The 17072-nt window shown below is 40.1% G+C and overlaps 3 protein-coding genes across 3 annotated transcripts in view; 2 read left to right on the forward strand and 1 right to left on the reverse strand.

Moving 5' to 3' along the window:
- LOC120567858 (cysteine-rich secretory protein LCCL domain-containing 1-like) overlaps positions 1-11456 on the reverse strand; it is a 38782-nt gene extending 27326 nt beyond the window's left edge. Inside the window, exon 1 of the mRNA XM_039814940.1 lies at positions 11207-11456. The gene's annotated coding sequence lies outside the window, so the exon portion shown is untranslated. The remainder of the gene's footprint in view (positions 1-11206) is intronic.
- Positions 700-12324, forward strand: LOC120567857 (neuropilin and tolloid-like protein 1). The gene is made up of 10 exons (XM_039814938.1): positions 700-1012; positions 1150-1215; positions 2154-2288; positions 2632-2880; positions 6979-7020; positions 7260-7387; positions 8798-9026; positions 10063-10176; positions 10262-10406; positions 11736-12324. The coding sequence occupies exons 1-10, from the start codon at positions 985-987 to the stop codon at positions 12280-12282; spliced, it is 1683 nt and encodes a 560-aa protein (XP_039670872.1). The 5' UTR covers positions 700-984; the 3' UTR covers positions 12283-12324.
- A 1289-nt stretch (positions 12325-13613) lies between these two features.
- On the forward strand, positions 13614-17053 carry LOC120567862 (ATP synthase subunit C lysine N-methyltransferase-like). Its single transcript, XM_039814942.1, has 4 exons — positions 13614-14298; positions 15718-15855; positions 16045-16095; positions 16239-17053. The coding sequence occupies exons 1-4, from the start codon at positions 14014-14016 to the stop codon at positions 16458-16460; spliced, it is 696 nt and encodes a 231-aa protein (XP_039670876.1). The 5' UTR covers positions 13614-14013; the 3' UTR covers positions 16461-17053.
- Positions 17054-17072: the final 19 nt, after the last annotated feature.

Genomic DNA, 17072 nt, shown 5'->3' on the forward strand with positions numbered 1-17072 from the left:
ATGAACACATATGGAATTATGTACTTAACAAAAAAGTGTGAAATAACTGAAAACATGTCTTATATTTTAGATTCTTCAAAGTACCCACCCTTTGCTTTTTTATTAATAAGGGAAAAAATTCCACTAATTAACCCTAACAAAGCACACCTGTGAAGTGAAAACCATTTCAGGTGACTACCTCATGAAGCTCATTGAGAGAACACCAAGGGTTTGCAGTGCTATCAAAAAAAGCAAAGGGTGGCTACTTTGAAGAATCTAAAATATAAGACATGTTTTCAGTTATTTCACACTTCACGCAAGGTTTCACGGGTAGAAGGTTGTGAAAACATGGGTTACGGGTTGCCTGGAACGCAGCACTAGTTTACATTGTGCAAGTTTAACTCACCATGAAGAACCTGGATATTTTTTCCCACCTCTGGATCCCAACCACTGTGCATACAGTCCTAATGGATTGAATGCATTCTCGATTGATTTAAAACGTTTACAATAATACAAGTTGAAATGAAAACAAAATGTGTAAATGAATAAATGTAACTGCTTTTGTAAAATATTAAATGTTTTTGGAATTGTAGTTGCTGATTGTGTTAACCCTGGAGGGGGAATTTGGGCACTAATACACACACACACACACACACACACACACACACACACACACACACAGTGGGGCAGTTGTCAGTTGCCTCGGCCCAGTTTAAACGGGTGAAGCTTTGTCAATGACCGTATCGCTTCTGTGAGGATTAATGCAGCCTGAAGGTGGAGTAAAAATTGTGAAGGTTTGTGGCGGGTGGCAGAGTAATCCTTTGAGCTCTCGGGGAGGCAGACAGACAGAGAGGGATGGTAATGTCGAAATCTTTGCTCTCGGATTTGGTGCATTTTTTGAGAAACTGATGGGCTGAAAGACATTTTCCCCAATAAAGGGACGTTTGGTGAAGACTATTTAATGGCAATATTTGAGACGGAGCTACTCATCCTCAGGGAACAGAAATGGTGCACAAACTTCTGCTGGCCATCGGTAAGTTAACTGCTGTAAACATGTTGTTTGGAGACGCATCACATTTCGTGCCTTTAAAAAAAAAAAATAGGTAGCCGTTTTGTAGTTGTTCCTTTTTTGTAAATAACAATAATATTTAATCTCTTCTCTTCTCTTAGCTTTAGCAGCAAGCCTCATCTCACCTGATCTGTCAGGTGCCACAGCAACCAAAACAAAAGCTCAAGGTATGATTTCACATCTTGAGTCACTGTTCATTCTTTACCTTTTTAAGATTTGGGGTATGTTCTGCTATAGTTCATCTGTATCAAACCATGCTAAAAAGTAATATGGAGTACTTTTTTCAAAATACATAATTTAGATTTTGCAGGGGGGAGGGGGCAATCAAAATTTAAAAACCAAGAAAAGCTGTACTGTGGTTCAGATTAGCACTAAAACAGTTGTAATTTATGGATTCATTTGACCGACAGAAATTAATCAGCATTGATTTTAAAAATATAAAACTAAACAAGTAATTAGTAGACTTCACCTAGACTGGGAAATTGTGATAAGCATTTTTCACTATTTTCTGAAATTCTATAGACTTAACAAGTGACTGATTAATGAATTAATCAAATATGAAAATAATGTGTGATATTGTCTCACACAAAGTGATATTATTCAGTAACACATCCAATCAAATCAGATCAAACCCTAACATTCAGTGTAGAGTGTCCGTTAGGCATATCCAGAGAATAACACTGGGTAGACTGCAGAATGTTCATCACAATCACAGACTACCTACCAGAGAATATCAGTCGATTATGCCTCTTTCAACCTGGAAGGACATGCCTACATATTAAACAATACATAATGGCTAGGTTTCACATCCTAAATGTGTCAAACATTCTGATTACTATACTGTATGTGTGTAGTGTCCCACAATTCAAAAAAGGAAGCTAACTTAGCTTTGTGATGCAAACAAAATAGAAGCTTAACTAAACCTGTACTCATTAAAAACTATAATCCAATGTGTACAACAACCAATCTGCACTCTCAATTGCATTTTGAGACTTTTAAAATGAAGAAATGATTAATACAAACAGCTGTCCAACTGGTGGTGTGCTAAACATTTTCATCTGCCTGCCTGTCTGTCTGTCTGTACACTGTCACCCTGTGTTTCCAGTGAAGAACAACTCAGGTGTGACACCAGCAGGACAGTGTGGGACGTGGGTTAAAGAGTCTGAGGGAGGGTATTTCACCTCACCCAACTACCCTGAGAAATACCCGCCTGAGAGGGAATGTGTCTACATCATAGAAGGTGAGGCTTTCAGCCTTTTCTTTTTAACCTCCTACTCACTTTCCACCCCTCCTGCTGTTATTTTACCTGTTCTCAACCCATAGGCATACCCATACAAGGGGGACGGGGGACGGGGGGTTACAAAACTGCACTGTGCAACCAACCCCAAAAACCTATCATAATTCCTTTTACATAAATAAAGACATTTGCACCATACATTGATGCAGAAAAGGTAAAAAATGTTGCAGAAAATACACCAGAATGCATAAAACTAAGTGTTTTACATGCTCAATATTTCAAATTTTAAACCCCCAATGGTGAACCCAAAGTAAAGCCCTTGTCTCAACCTCTCATCCTGCTCCAGCCTCTCCCCGACAGTGCATCGACTTGTTCTTCGATGACAAGTATTCCATCGAGCCGTCCTGGGAGTGTAAGTTCGACCACATCGAGGTCCGCGATGGGCCCTTTAGTTTCTCTCCCATCATTGGCCGCTTCTGTGGGCAGGAAAGCCCAGCATATGTCCGCTCTAGTGGGAGGTACCTGTACATCAAGTTTGTGGCTGATGGAGAACTGGAGGCCATCGGTTTCTCTGCCCGGTATAACTTTACACAAGGTGAGTGATGGAAACTGTGATGACTGACTGTTGGTTGGAAACGGGGGAAACAAACAGCAGTCTCTGTTGTAAAAGTCAGATGTTTCGTTGACTTATCCATACAGCTCGACCTCCTCTCTATGTGAACTGTGTCGCTCTACAACAACCTAACATAAATATGTCATTTAGGGGCACTTCTTCAAAAGACATTTCTTTGGAGGACAGTTTCCTAAGTCAGTGGAAAATGTATTTTATTCCTGCATTTTTGCATTTCTGCTATATTGTTGTTCTTATCATACCAGCTGGCGCTCTGTCTGGCTGGCGGGGTGGATGTTTAGAGTATTACTATGGCTCTAAGCCTTCGACTTCTTTCTTTGGCACTCTCTCCCAATCCACCACCCTGCTGTTAGTTTGACTTTGTTGGCTGCCACATGCCAAAACTGGCTACCTCTTTTACACAGTTTCTCCCTTTCGGTCTTTGCCCCATTTGGCTGGTCATACAGTCCACTTAAAACACACATTTGCATGCACAACGGACACTTGTACTTTCCAGTGCCACAATGCGATACGCATTTGAGTAATATCAATACCACAGAGAAACCCAGTAATCCTTTAATTCCATCAAAGGATATGGAGCAGTGTACAATATATGCTATATTTGTTTTTTTATTGTGTGTATGTGATGTCAAAAAATTACAAAGTGCAAATTTAAAAGTGGTCTGGTGGCATGCTGCTGGGAATGTACTATCATTTCCATTTGTAGTGCAGGCACACCAGCTGCAGCTGACGAAGGAAGAGGAGGGGAGCCTTTATTCAAACACACACACACACACACACACACACACACACACACACACACACACACACACACACACACACACACGTTAATGAAAGCTTGTCTTCAGGGGAATACAGCTTGTCAGCGCTGAGCTGCAGCAGCAGCTTAAGCGAGTCCGAGGCAGAGGCTTCATTAACAGCAGATTTTATAGGCCACCTACACTGAAAGGGGGGCAAAGATTTATCTGCATCCCTATGTCCATCCAGCCTTCCCACTATGTTTCCTTCTTTCTTGCTGTCTTTTTTTCATTTGTTATTTTTAGGGGATGCTCCAGTTTTAGAATACAGCCCTGTGTGTCCATCCCACGCACTCTAGTTTTTAAGTTGCTGGGGAGCTGATGTTGTTAGCATGTCAGGGCGTAGTGGTATTTTTCTATAAAGATCAGGCTAACTTAACTTACTAAGCATAATCAAGCATTTATATTTTCAGAAACTGAAACATTCAAGCAATAACCTTTTCCCTTAAAAAAAACAGGCTTCTAAAACATGAACTTTAGGAAGATACTTTTCATGATTGGCAGATCAGAAGAAGCTGTTTTCAAATGCAATAAGTCTCCCACACCAAATTTTAATCTCCTGTCTAATTCCACTCATCACTGGTGGCAGCAGGAGAGAACTTGTTCACCCACATGCACACATGCTTACACACTTTTTTTTTTTTTTTTTTTATAAGGTCAATGCACGCCACATTGACCAAGACTTGAAGTTTAATGCAGTTTCTATTCAATCATATAATAACCATATAAGGTGGTACGGTTTTATGCAGTTGTGAAAGAGCATGAGCACACTCAGAGTCAATACTCCAGAAAAATTACTCAACGACAGTAACTTCTCTTGTGTTAACAATGGATCACATGACTACATGTATGTGAAAGAGTTTGTTTGTAGTGATGAACTCACAGAAGATAATCACCTGGATACAGTTCCCTTCAGCTGCAGAGCATTTGAAGGTCTTTCCGCTCATTGTTTTGGTGTTTGGCTCACATCTTCATTGATCTAGTTCAGCCTCGCTGCTCTCATGAGCAACATTTTTAGCCACAGTAGGCAGCTGTTTTCAGTGACTAGTGGACTAACATTCATCAGGTGGTCACAAACATCACAAAAAATGAACCCTAATGTTGCTCGTATCTGCTGAGAAATGTAATATTTTTTTGTTTGCAGCTTGTTTCTGCTGCCTCTAGTAGCCACTGACGTACTACAGATTTAAATATATTGTCATACAGAAATTCGGGACAAGATCGCTCCTGTTTGTTCACCTGCTCCATCTGTTTGTTCACCTGTTTTGAATGTTATCTCACCATTGAACTGGCATTATCAGTGGTTATCAGCCTCATTTATATGGGTTAGAAGGGGCCTTAGGTCATTATCTATTTACATGTACATGGTAACTAACGCCGTAAGCTTGGTCAAGACCCCTTGGCGTCACTTTTTAACACTCTGAAAGTCCCATTGTAAATTCAAACAAAACTAACGTTACTTTGGTTAGGACCACCCCAGACGTCCTTCTTATGCAGACTTTCACTCTTCATACTACTCCCGACCACTGTTACTCTTCATACCATGCCATTTACAGCTTAGCCGTAGATGTTAACGGCCTACTAAGCCAACTAGTAAGTAAGCAAGTAAAGTAAAATCACTTATCACAGACAGAGTCACAAAGTGCTTCACAGGCCAAATAAATAAATACATTCAAATGAATCGATAGTCAATAAAAATCACAATAAATCACAGTAAGTCACAATAAATCACAGTAAGTCACAATAAATCACATTAAATCACAATGGCATAAAATGCATAGTAATACTGTCAACACTGTGGCTAAACTAACACCTGACTAAAAAGATGCACTCTGTAAAAAATATCAACAGAGGCCGGCACTCTTAAAAAATGAGGCAAAGTGTTCCAGTCTAGGAGCCCCTTTTTCAAAAGCTCTGTCGCCCTTAGTTTTCAGCTTTGTATGGGGTAAAGCCAGTAACTAGGAGGTAGAGTAGTACCATACCTCCCTATATCTGGTGGTGACAAACAACTGATACCTGCCATTCAATTGGCCGATAACATTCAAAGCGGGTGGTTTATTGTTGTTCACACCATTTAATTGGTCAGGTCAACGTGGAAAATTATAATCAAATGTCCTACCAATTAGGTTATTTGATTACACATTAGTAAAAGTAATTATAGGCTACATGTGTTTTTTAAATCTTCAATATGTTGTTTGTACCAGAAGCTTTATAATACTATGAAAGGATTTACATAAACCACCCTATATCTTGCCTTCATCTCGTCTTAAATGTTTTTCACTCTCATATTGGGTTTAAAGCCTCTGGGAATGCATTGTTGCAACACACACACACACACACACACACACACACACACACACACACACACACACACACACACACACACACACACACACACACACACACACACGAATAATATGGACAAGGCTGAAACAGAGGCTGGGTTACAAGAGGATTAATAAGAGTCCTTGGTCCATCACCTGCTCTTCTTACATCATAGCTACTGACTAATGTGTTGGATTACAAATGATAAAAATATTTAAAGATGTGGGAAATTATAGTTTTAAAATGAACTCACTCTCCACTTCACGCTCTGTCCTTTAAAAAACAGTTTTCCTGTACTTGACTTGGTGTCAATCCGTGCATTTGTGGTATTATTTGGCATTTTATTGAGTTTCCCACACACAATATCCAACTGGGTACTTCCAGGAGAAGTTAGAAAACAAAAAAAAGACTTTTCTTATCACCAGGTTGCGACTGTTGGTGGGGCCTAATCTGTCCTGAACTAAGCCGGTATATCAGGATTTATAATCCACCTAGCAAGTAGATTCATCAGCACAAAGGTTTAGAAAACAATTTCTCCTCCCTGTCTGATGCTAAGTGTGTGTTTTTCTTTTTTTGATGAAGGGCATCAGGATTTCAGGGGAGTTTAAATGAGGGCAGAGGGAATGTGCTGGTAAATAGATTATGTAAGCCTTGGCCAGCTGTGTATTTTTTTATGTTGAGCAATATCCTTCCATATTACGTTTCAGGGCAATGTGATTGAGTCTGTACTTAATACAAATACCTAAGATTCTTAATTGAGGATTCTCTCTCTTTTAAGCCTCACATTCAGCAAGAGTAAAGTTTGAAATTGTTTTATTGTGAGACCCACACTTTGTCCTGCAGCCCTTTTTTTTTTAAATGTGGCCCCTAATTGTGGCTTGAGTAATTCTTCCAAAGTTTTTTTTTTATTTTTTATTTTAATATTGTGTTCTGCTTTTAGATCCCGAGTTCAAAGGGATTGGGGAACTGCCAGCTCTGCCATGTGAGTATTTAACTTGTATGTTGATAAGTCACAGCATCATATCAGACCTGCTGCATGTCAGCAGCTTTGATTAAATGTAGATACTGCTAACTGGGATTTCCATACGGTATGTGTTCATACAAATGATAACCTAAATACATTTTATGTGTTTGAGTCCTTATTTTTGCTGAAGTAAAAATATTTCCCAGACTCTTTCTACAATTTCACAGTCAGTAAAATTGAAATATTGTCATCCACAGTTTGTGAGTTTGAGCTGAACGGACCGGAAGGCTTTGTGGAGTCCGCCCAGATAGCCGCGGAGAGCCGGGCGCTGCAGACTGAGGCTGTAGACTGCAGGTGGTACATCAAGGCGCCACCAAGATCTAGGGTCTGTATATGTCAGACTGTTGTTGGTCTTGTTATGTGGTAGTGGTATTTTAGCTTTTTGTCTGTTAGTTGTGGTTTACCTTTATTTCTGTTTGAAATTAAGTTGACTTCCAGTTGGTTGGGGAAGTTTGGACCAAGACTTATATCCAAGAACTTCAAACCCATTTTCAAAGAACACAGACAACACTTAAATGGATAGTTTGGATTTTGTAGGGTTGTATGAGGTCTACAGTATTAGGCCGGCCACACACTGGCTGCGTCGCGTGAGCGTGGCGTTTCTGTTGCGTGTCAGCTGCGTGGATTTTTCTGTCTTTACACACCAGAAACGTGTCTGATGCCGCGCTGCTGCTGCTAACCTTGTCTGTACACATGTATGTTTCCCATTGATTACTGCACTCAAGCAGTAGTATACTTCATGTTAAACATAAATATATACTGATTTGATTACAGCCAAGACAACATCAGCAGTATTGACGGCAAAATAGGGTACAGAATATTTCGTTCTGTATTGACACGTGCAATATTTGAAAATCAATAATTATTATTATTTTTTTTAATTACATTTATATCTGCATTTATGTCAAAACCTAGAAACTTTCAAACATCAACATGCAATTTATTAATATGTATTTGTATCAAAATGACATATAAACATCTTTTCCTATTCTATTTTGCCTGGAAACGCTTCCAACACGCTTGCGTGTCGCGTGAAAAATAGGCGTTGGTTCTATTTCTAGCAGACACGCGTTATCTGAGACGGGCGTGTCACGCAGGCAGTGTGTAAACTCTAACCTGTAAACATGGGAGCCGAAATAAAAACGGACACGCCACGCAGCTGACATGCTTGTGCCACGCAGCCAGTGTGTGGCCGGCCTTACCTACAGGAGATGGCGGTCAGCACCCGACTCCTTTTATAAAAACAGTAATTTTACCTCCCAGAACATGGGTAGTCTACCGCTGCCTCAATTGGTTAGTTAGTTAGTGTAATTGTGTGACTTTGTTGTTTTAAAGGGTAAGAAGAAAGTCTGATTTACCAAAGTCACACAATAAAGCGACTCCGGTGTTCTGCGAGGTAAAATTACAGTTTTTGTCAATGGAGTCTGGTGGCTTTGATGAGAGCATAGAGAATGTCTTCAGTTCCACATCAAAAAGGGCTGTCTGACGGCAAGGTAAAGCAGAGAAAATATTCTAAATATAGCGTACACTTAAACCGATATTGATAAATTTAGTTGGGACTTTCTTTAGGTGGCTAAAATGTTTTGCTGCTGCCTCCGTCCACAGCAGCACATTGCTAATGTTAGCTGAAATGCTAAAGTGTTAGCATAAGCCATGAAGCTAATGATTAAATGGGGATAATTTTAGTACAAAAAGCATTAAAAGAAAAATTTCCTATTCTCTCTTTTACTTACAGATCTACTTGCGTTTCCTGGAGTATGAGATGCACAACTCGAATGAGTGCAAGCGTAATTTTGTTGCCATCTATGACGGCAGCAGTTCGGTTGAGCACCTGAAGAATAAGTTCTGCTCCACAGTCGCCAATGATGTCATGCTGGTGACCTCTGTGGGCGTGGTGAGAATGTGGGCAGACGAAGGAAGCAGGAAAAGCAAATTCAGGATCCTCTTTACAACTTTCCATGAGCGTAAGTGAATCTCCAGTTATCGGCAAGCTTTCTTTTACAGGTGTGCCCCGTCTATGTGTGAGAGTAGAAGTCCCAAAAATAAAATGTTAGCTTCTCCAGGGGCATTTTGGTTACTTCTCTATGTATTATTTGGGGGTGCCTCCAAAATAAAAAATGTCACTAACAACATTCTTGAAAAGGGTTATTTAGAAAAGGTGTTAGTCCAATACAAGAGGCGTTCGTAGCAACATATTAAATACAATCAAGAATGTAGAGATCAAAGCATTCATTTAATCAAACCATTTCTAAATGTATACATTTAATTATACATTGAAGCTGCACTTATCAATATTCAGTATTAACAATGGATCAAATGACTAATTGTAATGTAAAAAGAGTTGTTATACTTAATTGTTTTGGATTTACTTCAGCAAAAGGCTTTGCCCCGTATAGCCGTTTTCACATATGTCCTCAGACTGTGTCTAAGGAATTAGGTTGTGAAATAGTCTGGAGTTTCCCTTTCACACATGTAGCACGCAGCAGGAGATTGTTCGTGTCAGACGTGTTCGTTCAGGCGAGGGTTGGCGCCTGGTTAGAGTGTGCAGGAGGCAGGACATATGAGATGTTTAACACCGCGTCATGGAGACGTTCGGAATTTGGTCATATAACCATGTCTCTTGTTGTTCAGTGAATATGTCTGACAATTTGGAGATAGCTGGAGCGGAGATAGCGGGAGGGAAGGAGAATGCCGCGTAAAATACAAACCCACAATTATTCACATTATATATACTGTATGTATGTATGTATGTATGTATGTATGTATGTATATATATATATATATATACATATATATACATATATATGTATATATATATATATATATATATATATACATATATATATATACATATATATATATACACATATATATATATATATATATATATATTAAATATATATATATATATATATATATATATATATATATATATATATATATATATATATAGCCTATATACCCTACACTAACAGCTGCATGATTCTTTTTGTTTTTCAGCTCCGTGTGATAGTGGAACTTTCTTTTGCCATAGCAACATGTGCATTAACCAAACCCTGGTCTGCAATGGTATCCAAAACTGTGTTTTTCCATGGGATGAGAATCACTGCAAAGGTACCCTGACACAAAGACTAAGAAACCATATGTTGGCTGTGGTTGAACATCAAGTCATTCTTCTCCATGTTATCTCTCTAACTAGAGAAGAGGAAAGCCAGTATCTTGGACACGCTGGATAACACTAACCTCGCTATCATTGGAGTAACCTGTGGCCTGGTTGTCATCCTGCTTATCATCTCTGTCATCATCCAGGTCAAACAGCCTCGCAAGAAATACATCATCCGCAGGTGAAATGTCATTCTTACAGCATATATATCTCATTACAAAATTCTATATTTTTTGCAAGGTACTCATGACGATGGAGGGAATCACATGCTTCACTAATCAATATTTGTATTGAAACAATGGCTCATAAACTATGCTCTCATCAACCTCCTTTCCAGCAGCAGGCAGATGTTTTCAGCAAAAAAAACTCTGATAAACCCACTGTACACTACCTGACTGCAGACAGTGACTAGTTGGAATAAACATTGTGGGACATTTTGCAGCTCAGTTGTTAGATGTTTTCCCTCAGGAGTTTGTAGAAGCCAAACCACCAGTGGAAGGAGAGTGAATACTGGCCATTATAATGACTCCAAATTATTACTAATGTTGCTTCTGGTCTCCTGGATGTGTAAATAGGCAACTTTTTGGATGGATTATGACAATGATGTTTTTAATTTGTTCTACTGTCCCCTGTAGTGACAAAAAACAAACAAACAAACAAATTAACAACATCAATGCAGCTTTAAAAATGTATTTAAAAATTGTGCGTTTATTTTATGTCGAACAAGAGCTTGACCTCAACCTACTGGTGCCAGTGTAACCAGTTCATAAATGGGTAAATGCGACATAGTGCTACACAGCTAAAGGGTCAATTGATTTAGTTGTTATTGTGTAGATTATTAAGTAACAATTTAATTATAAAACACCTTTTTGAGTTAGAAAATGTTATTAATTTAAAATTGCCTGAACTGCGATTATGTCTTTCCTATGTGTATATCTTTCCTACTTCTAGAGAGATTTGTGCTGTGTTAAACTAACTCACCCAGCCGTTGTTTTGTTTCACGTCTGAAGATGGCTGCTTGCTTTGTTGACCATGCTGTCGCTCTCGGTCTGTTGCATCCTCGCAGGGCCAGCCCAGATTGTCCTTGTTGTTGTAGTTCACGTTTTAAAAGGTGTATTTACAAAAGTTGAGTTGTGGGAAAACAAGAGTAGTCTTTCAGCGTCTTTGTCTTCAATAATGTTCTCCGTGTAGAAGTGTGTGGTTTGCAGTTGTCAGCGGCCCGCTTCCGTGATTATCTCCAGCCGGAAACAATCTCCTAATACCATCTCCACGCTAAATCTGATTAACCAACCTCATGTCACGTTTTAGCACTCGCCCTATCAGCTAACTTCTCAAAAGTCCTCTCGTAACGCTTACCCTATTTAAGGATATGTATCAGTGTCACATCTTTACACCTGCAATCAAAGTTGGTTGGGGTTTATAATCAGTTTGAGAAATACTATCAACTTTCCTGAACATTTTATGTACCACATTGGTGTTTGTGTGTCTTCTTTCCAATACATATCCACAGAGATGACTTTGACCCTGCCCTCCTCCACCCTGGTTTTGAGCCTCCTCACTACGAGCTCTGCACTCTGCGCCGCACCCCATCCGGCGACCTCACGGATGCCGCCCTGGCCGAGGACTTTGAGAAGTTCCACAAGCTCCGCCGCTCCTCCTCTAAATGCATCCGCGACCACCATTGTGGGTCTTTCCATGGGAGCATGCATGGCAGTGTCCACGGTAGCCGCAGCAATCTGAGCATGAGGGACGCTACCATCGCGGCCGATGGGGGGGCTCCTGTGCCGCCGCCGATGCCGCCGCCGATGATGAGTCTGCAGTCATCGCGCCTCTCCCACCACACCACACCAGCAGGTCGAAGGAACATGCTGGTGATGAAGCATAGCTATTCTCAGGATGGGGCTGAGGGGTACGGGGCGGAAGAGGAGGAGGAGGATGATATGATGATGGAGGATGGTCCCAACACTAGCCAGCACCACATGCACCACCATCAAATCCACCATGGCACATCAGGGCTGGACCACACTGTCCACCGTACACTGTCTAATGACTTCTAATGTGAGGGGACATGGAAATAAAGAGAATGGTCAAGAGATCAACACCTCAATTCTTTTAGTGATGTAAAAAAAACCTGACTTTTAAATTAGCTTTCAGTTTAATTCATTGGAATTAATGCTGATGTTTACAGATCTTTGTAGTGTTTTTTGGTCCCATACTACAAATTAAATGGAAGTTTTCAGAGGTGTATAGTCCAGGTGCCAGAAAGTAGAAATCCTGTCCAGCAGCTGTCCCAACCATCACTAAACCAGCTCCTCTACCAGGTAGATGAGCTCGTTAGTGAAAACACCTGTTCTAGATGTAGAGGCAGATCCAAAAACATGGCAGGATTTTTACTTTCTGGCACCTGGACTATACACCTCTGGAAGTTTTACATTGTATACAACATAAATAGAGTGGACTGGAGCTTGTGAAACACACACTAGTAATTATAATAATAAATACCCCTCTGCCAAGGAGTTTAAGAGCAACTGTTGTAGGCTACATCTTGAATAATACATTGCTTTGGTAATGTGACTGTGGATGGGAGTGGCAGGGAAATAAACTGTCAGGATTTGACTAAGATCATTAAATCCCCACTGATTCAAATGCATCACAGTTCCTTTTCTTCCCTTTTGTTTTTGTTCCTTCTTTCAACTCTGGGGTAGAACAAATTTATGACTGCATCATATTTGAGATTATTTTATAGATAATGAATGTGTCATCGTGTTTCCCATATGTTTCGACATTATTGCACCACCAAAGCAAGAAAGGTTTCGCAAATCTTAGTGTATTCCTTTTCCCTCCAACAAACAAGATGTTTTTGTGTTGAGCACAGGTCCAGAATCAAATAGGAAAAGGCAAATATTTCATGCAAAATACTGTTTTGCAGATACCCAGTGGGCTTGAAACTTATAATTCCTGGTGCTGTGTAAAATAATATTTTATGTAATCATTTGTTTTTGTTTGTTTGGGAGTATTTATTAATGATTATGTGTTTTCCAATGTGGTTTGTCCCTCGGGGGTTTGTCTGGGTGATTTATTTCTGTTGATTTTATGACTGTTTATGTCTGTCTCTATTTATTTATTTATTTATTTCATTAAACATGTTTTTCCTTTACTCTGCATGGCACCTTGGGGCTGTCATTTAATGTGTGCGTGTGTGTATTTATTATAGACTGTAAAAGAAAAAAAACACATCAACAACAACAAAACTATTTATGCATTTACGGCACTGACCCTGTAATACATCCATGCACACTGACCAGCCGAGACTGAACCAAACGCACCCTGACTACGGAGGGGGGCGCTACGCATTTTGATTTTAACCATGGATGTATTCATATTTTAACAGGAGGGGAAAAAAGGGGGAACAGATTTCCACACATCACCGGAACGAAGGCAGACAGGAACCTTTGTTCGCTTGTGTTTGTTATCCTCTCGGGCTTGTAACAGCGCTGCACAGGTCATCTTTTGGTAGAAGAGAACTACAGAACCATCACTCTTTCAGAAGCTAATTCTTTGGTTTATAATATTTCGTTTGCGCTTTTGGCTTAGCATAATGTGCATGTGCGGTTTGAATTATAACGTCATCTGATTTTATTGATGGCAGTTAATTACCTTGTTGGTTAGCTAGCTAGCTAGCTTGGTCAGCTAGAGCAGAGTCCCTGCTGTCATTCATGCAGTTCAAGTTCAGCTAAAGTTATCTAATGCTAGGTATTGTTTTAACGCGTTTTTGTTAAGCTAGCAACATGTCACAGGAGGGGATTTTTCTGGACTCCGAACCGGTAGACCGGTTACAGAGCGATGTCAAGGAGAAAAAGAGCAGAAGTCGCCTTGGTGTCATCGTCACGGGGGTGCTGGGAGGGTCGCTGGTCGCCCTGTATGCAGTAGCTACTCCGTTTGTCGCCCCTGCCCTGAGGAAGGTCTGTCTCCCGTTCGTCCCAGCGACCACAGCTCAGGTGGAGAATGTCCTCGGGGCGCTGAGAGCCAGATCAGGGACCCTCGTGGACATTGGGAGTGGAGATGGAAGGATAGTAAGTGTTGTGTTGTCTCACTTAGTGGGTATAAGGTCATACAAACAATTTACCCAACACCAAGATAAACAGAACCACTGCTATGGAAGAAAACGATAATGTTGGTGCCATGCTCATTATGCTGACTAAATCTCAAATGACTATATTAGAAATACGCTGGAGTCGAATAAGGTGTGTAATACGAGGCAGATAGAGAGGAAATACGATATGCCCACAGGCGAAATGAGATTAAGTTAGTGTAGTGAGCATTAGGGGTGGGAATCACCAGAGGCCTCACGATACGATATTATAGCGATTTTAAACAGTGCAATATTCAGCGATATATTGCATTTGTTACATTTTTTCCAACTCCAAATTTTTCCCGATTTCAAATGATGTCCCCAAAAGGAAACTTTGTCAACATCTGTTTTATCTAAAAAATATAGATTTCTCAGTTTGTTGATCTCACTTCAATTTCATTGCTGCAAAATGGGATTGTGTCAAGCAGACAAACTGACTAACACATATAGTAAAAGATCGATTCTTGGTGTGGAAAATATCGCGATACTATGCTGTATCGATTTTTAGATGCCCCCCACCCATAGTGAGCATATCACCAACAGTATTTACCTCCTATAGAAGAAGTAGAAGAGTTGAGTTATCAGATGACTTCAACGGGAGGGTCTTGGTTCCAACCTGGCATGTCAGTGTTGCTGTCTGGACCTCTGACCACCTTAAGGAACACATAACACAGTTTTTACTGCTACTGAACTGCTGGTCTGTGCCAGAGGTAATGTTGCAGAAGCAGTGTTTCCCACTGGGCTTATATTGCCCCCCTACCAGGCATAAGCCAATGGGAAGACTGGTCATTTTATAATGTATTTTTAAGACATTTTTTTAAACTGCAGTTACAGTGGGGCGGCTCGGTTGGAAACCTAGACGTAGTCATACAGTATTTTCAAATTTCCAGTTAGGAATCTGTCTTACAGCTTTTTTTTTTATTCTCAATTTTGCGATTTCATCCATGATTCTGTTATCACAGGCTCTACAGTAATGCTGCCATCAGTCTGTGACCGGCCTCTGCCGGGCCCTAGTAAAAAAAAAAATGTCCTTGGGGAAACCCTGAGAAACATTTTTTTACATTGTACAATACTGATACTGCAGGTCATTTTCACTTTATTTGAACCTTGAACAAATGTCTCTACATCTTCTACATATGTCTAAAAAAAAAAAAAGCACCACTTACATAAATTTAAACTTCAGCAATGGAAAACCCAAGGAGGCGGGGAACATCTAGCACCGGCCAGTCTAACTTACATTATATCTATGATGTGCTGCAGAAACACCACTGTACATCAAAATGCTGCTACAGTTGCTGTACATTGTTTATACTTTGTTGCTGATGTATTGAATTTCTCTTCATCCTCCTTCGTCTCGCAGGTGATAGCAGCAGCCAAGCATGGGTTTCAAGCATCAGGCTTTGAGCTGAACCCCTGGCTGGTGTGGTATTCTCGCTACAAGGCCTTGAGAGAGGGAGTCCACCGCTCCACTTCCTTCCACATCTCCGACTTGTGGAAGGTCAGTGATACCTGATTACTAGTATAGTAAAGTATGTAGTGACTGACTCATGGCCAAATGTTGGGGGAAGGCATCAATTTTACTATAGCATTTCATGTCTTCTTGTTGCATATATCATGTGTCACTTAATGTAAGAACATGAAAACAATAAACATCTTTTCACTTTGTCTTTTCTGATTCTTTTGCTAGGTCAGTTTTGCTCAGTACTCCAATGTTGTCATATTTGGAGTCCCTCAAATGGTGAGTTTGTCCTACAGTATTTTTTTTTTTTTCTTTTTTCTTTTAGTTTATCCTTAAGACTCCATATTTGATTTTCCCCAGTAAGTTTTTAGAATCCCAAAGTGTAACACTTGATATACTGGTTGTTGCTGTCTGTATTGCAGATGGACCAGCTGGAGCTGAAGCTGGCAAGCGAGTTGCCGAGTACAGCCAAGGTGGTGGCCTGCCGCTTTCCCTTCCCTACTTGGGTCCCTGAAAATACCGCTGGGGAGGGCATAGACACTGTGTGGGTGTACGATGCCAAGGCATTTAAATCACACCTGCAACATGGAATGACAATTAGGACAACACCAGAACATGAGGACACACCAGAGTCACACAAATAAATGCCAATCCTGCATTGCAACTCTGGGATGGTCTTATTTTTTTTTTTCTCCATGCAATGCTACTCTGAGATGGACCTGAAATTTCTGGCATGTTCTGTTTTTTTAAATGTGCTACAGTGTGTTCAGATCAATGTCGATGATCTAACATTAATGATCATAATGATCAAAATCAATGTGGATAATTGATTAATCATCAACATCAATGTACAAGTGTGAGATGGAGCAAAGTAGGAAAAAGCAACTGATTGATACTGGCCTTGGGGAGTGGTTTACACTCATGTTAAAACCAGTCCAGGGATTAAAGAGAGCGTAAATGGTAATGACTTGAGAAAGTTAAATTCCTTATAGGAAGAAGTGGTACTGGCCATTAATGATTGCATAACTTCTTTATAGAAAGTTAAGTTGTATTTATCCCTTCCTGACAGACGGAGGTGTTGCCAAGTGGGCCGTGGCTGGCAAATGTAGCAAGCCTTTCTGACAGAAGATTGTTCACCATAATATTTTGTACTGGTACTATATACAGAAAACTTCTGCACTGGGTTCTATTTTGAGTCTTGTGTATTTATAAATAAAATGTATCATGTAGTTGTCAAGCTGGCTGATTGCGCTCGT

Source organism: Perca fluviatilis, chromosome 11 (assembly GCF_010015445.1).
Source record: "Perca fluviatilis chromosome 11, GENO_Pfluv_1.0, whole genome shotgun sequence".
Classification (NCBI taxonomy): Eukaryota; Metazoa; Chordata; class Actinopteri; order Perciformes; family Percidae; genus Perca; species Perca fluviatilis.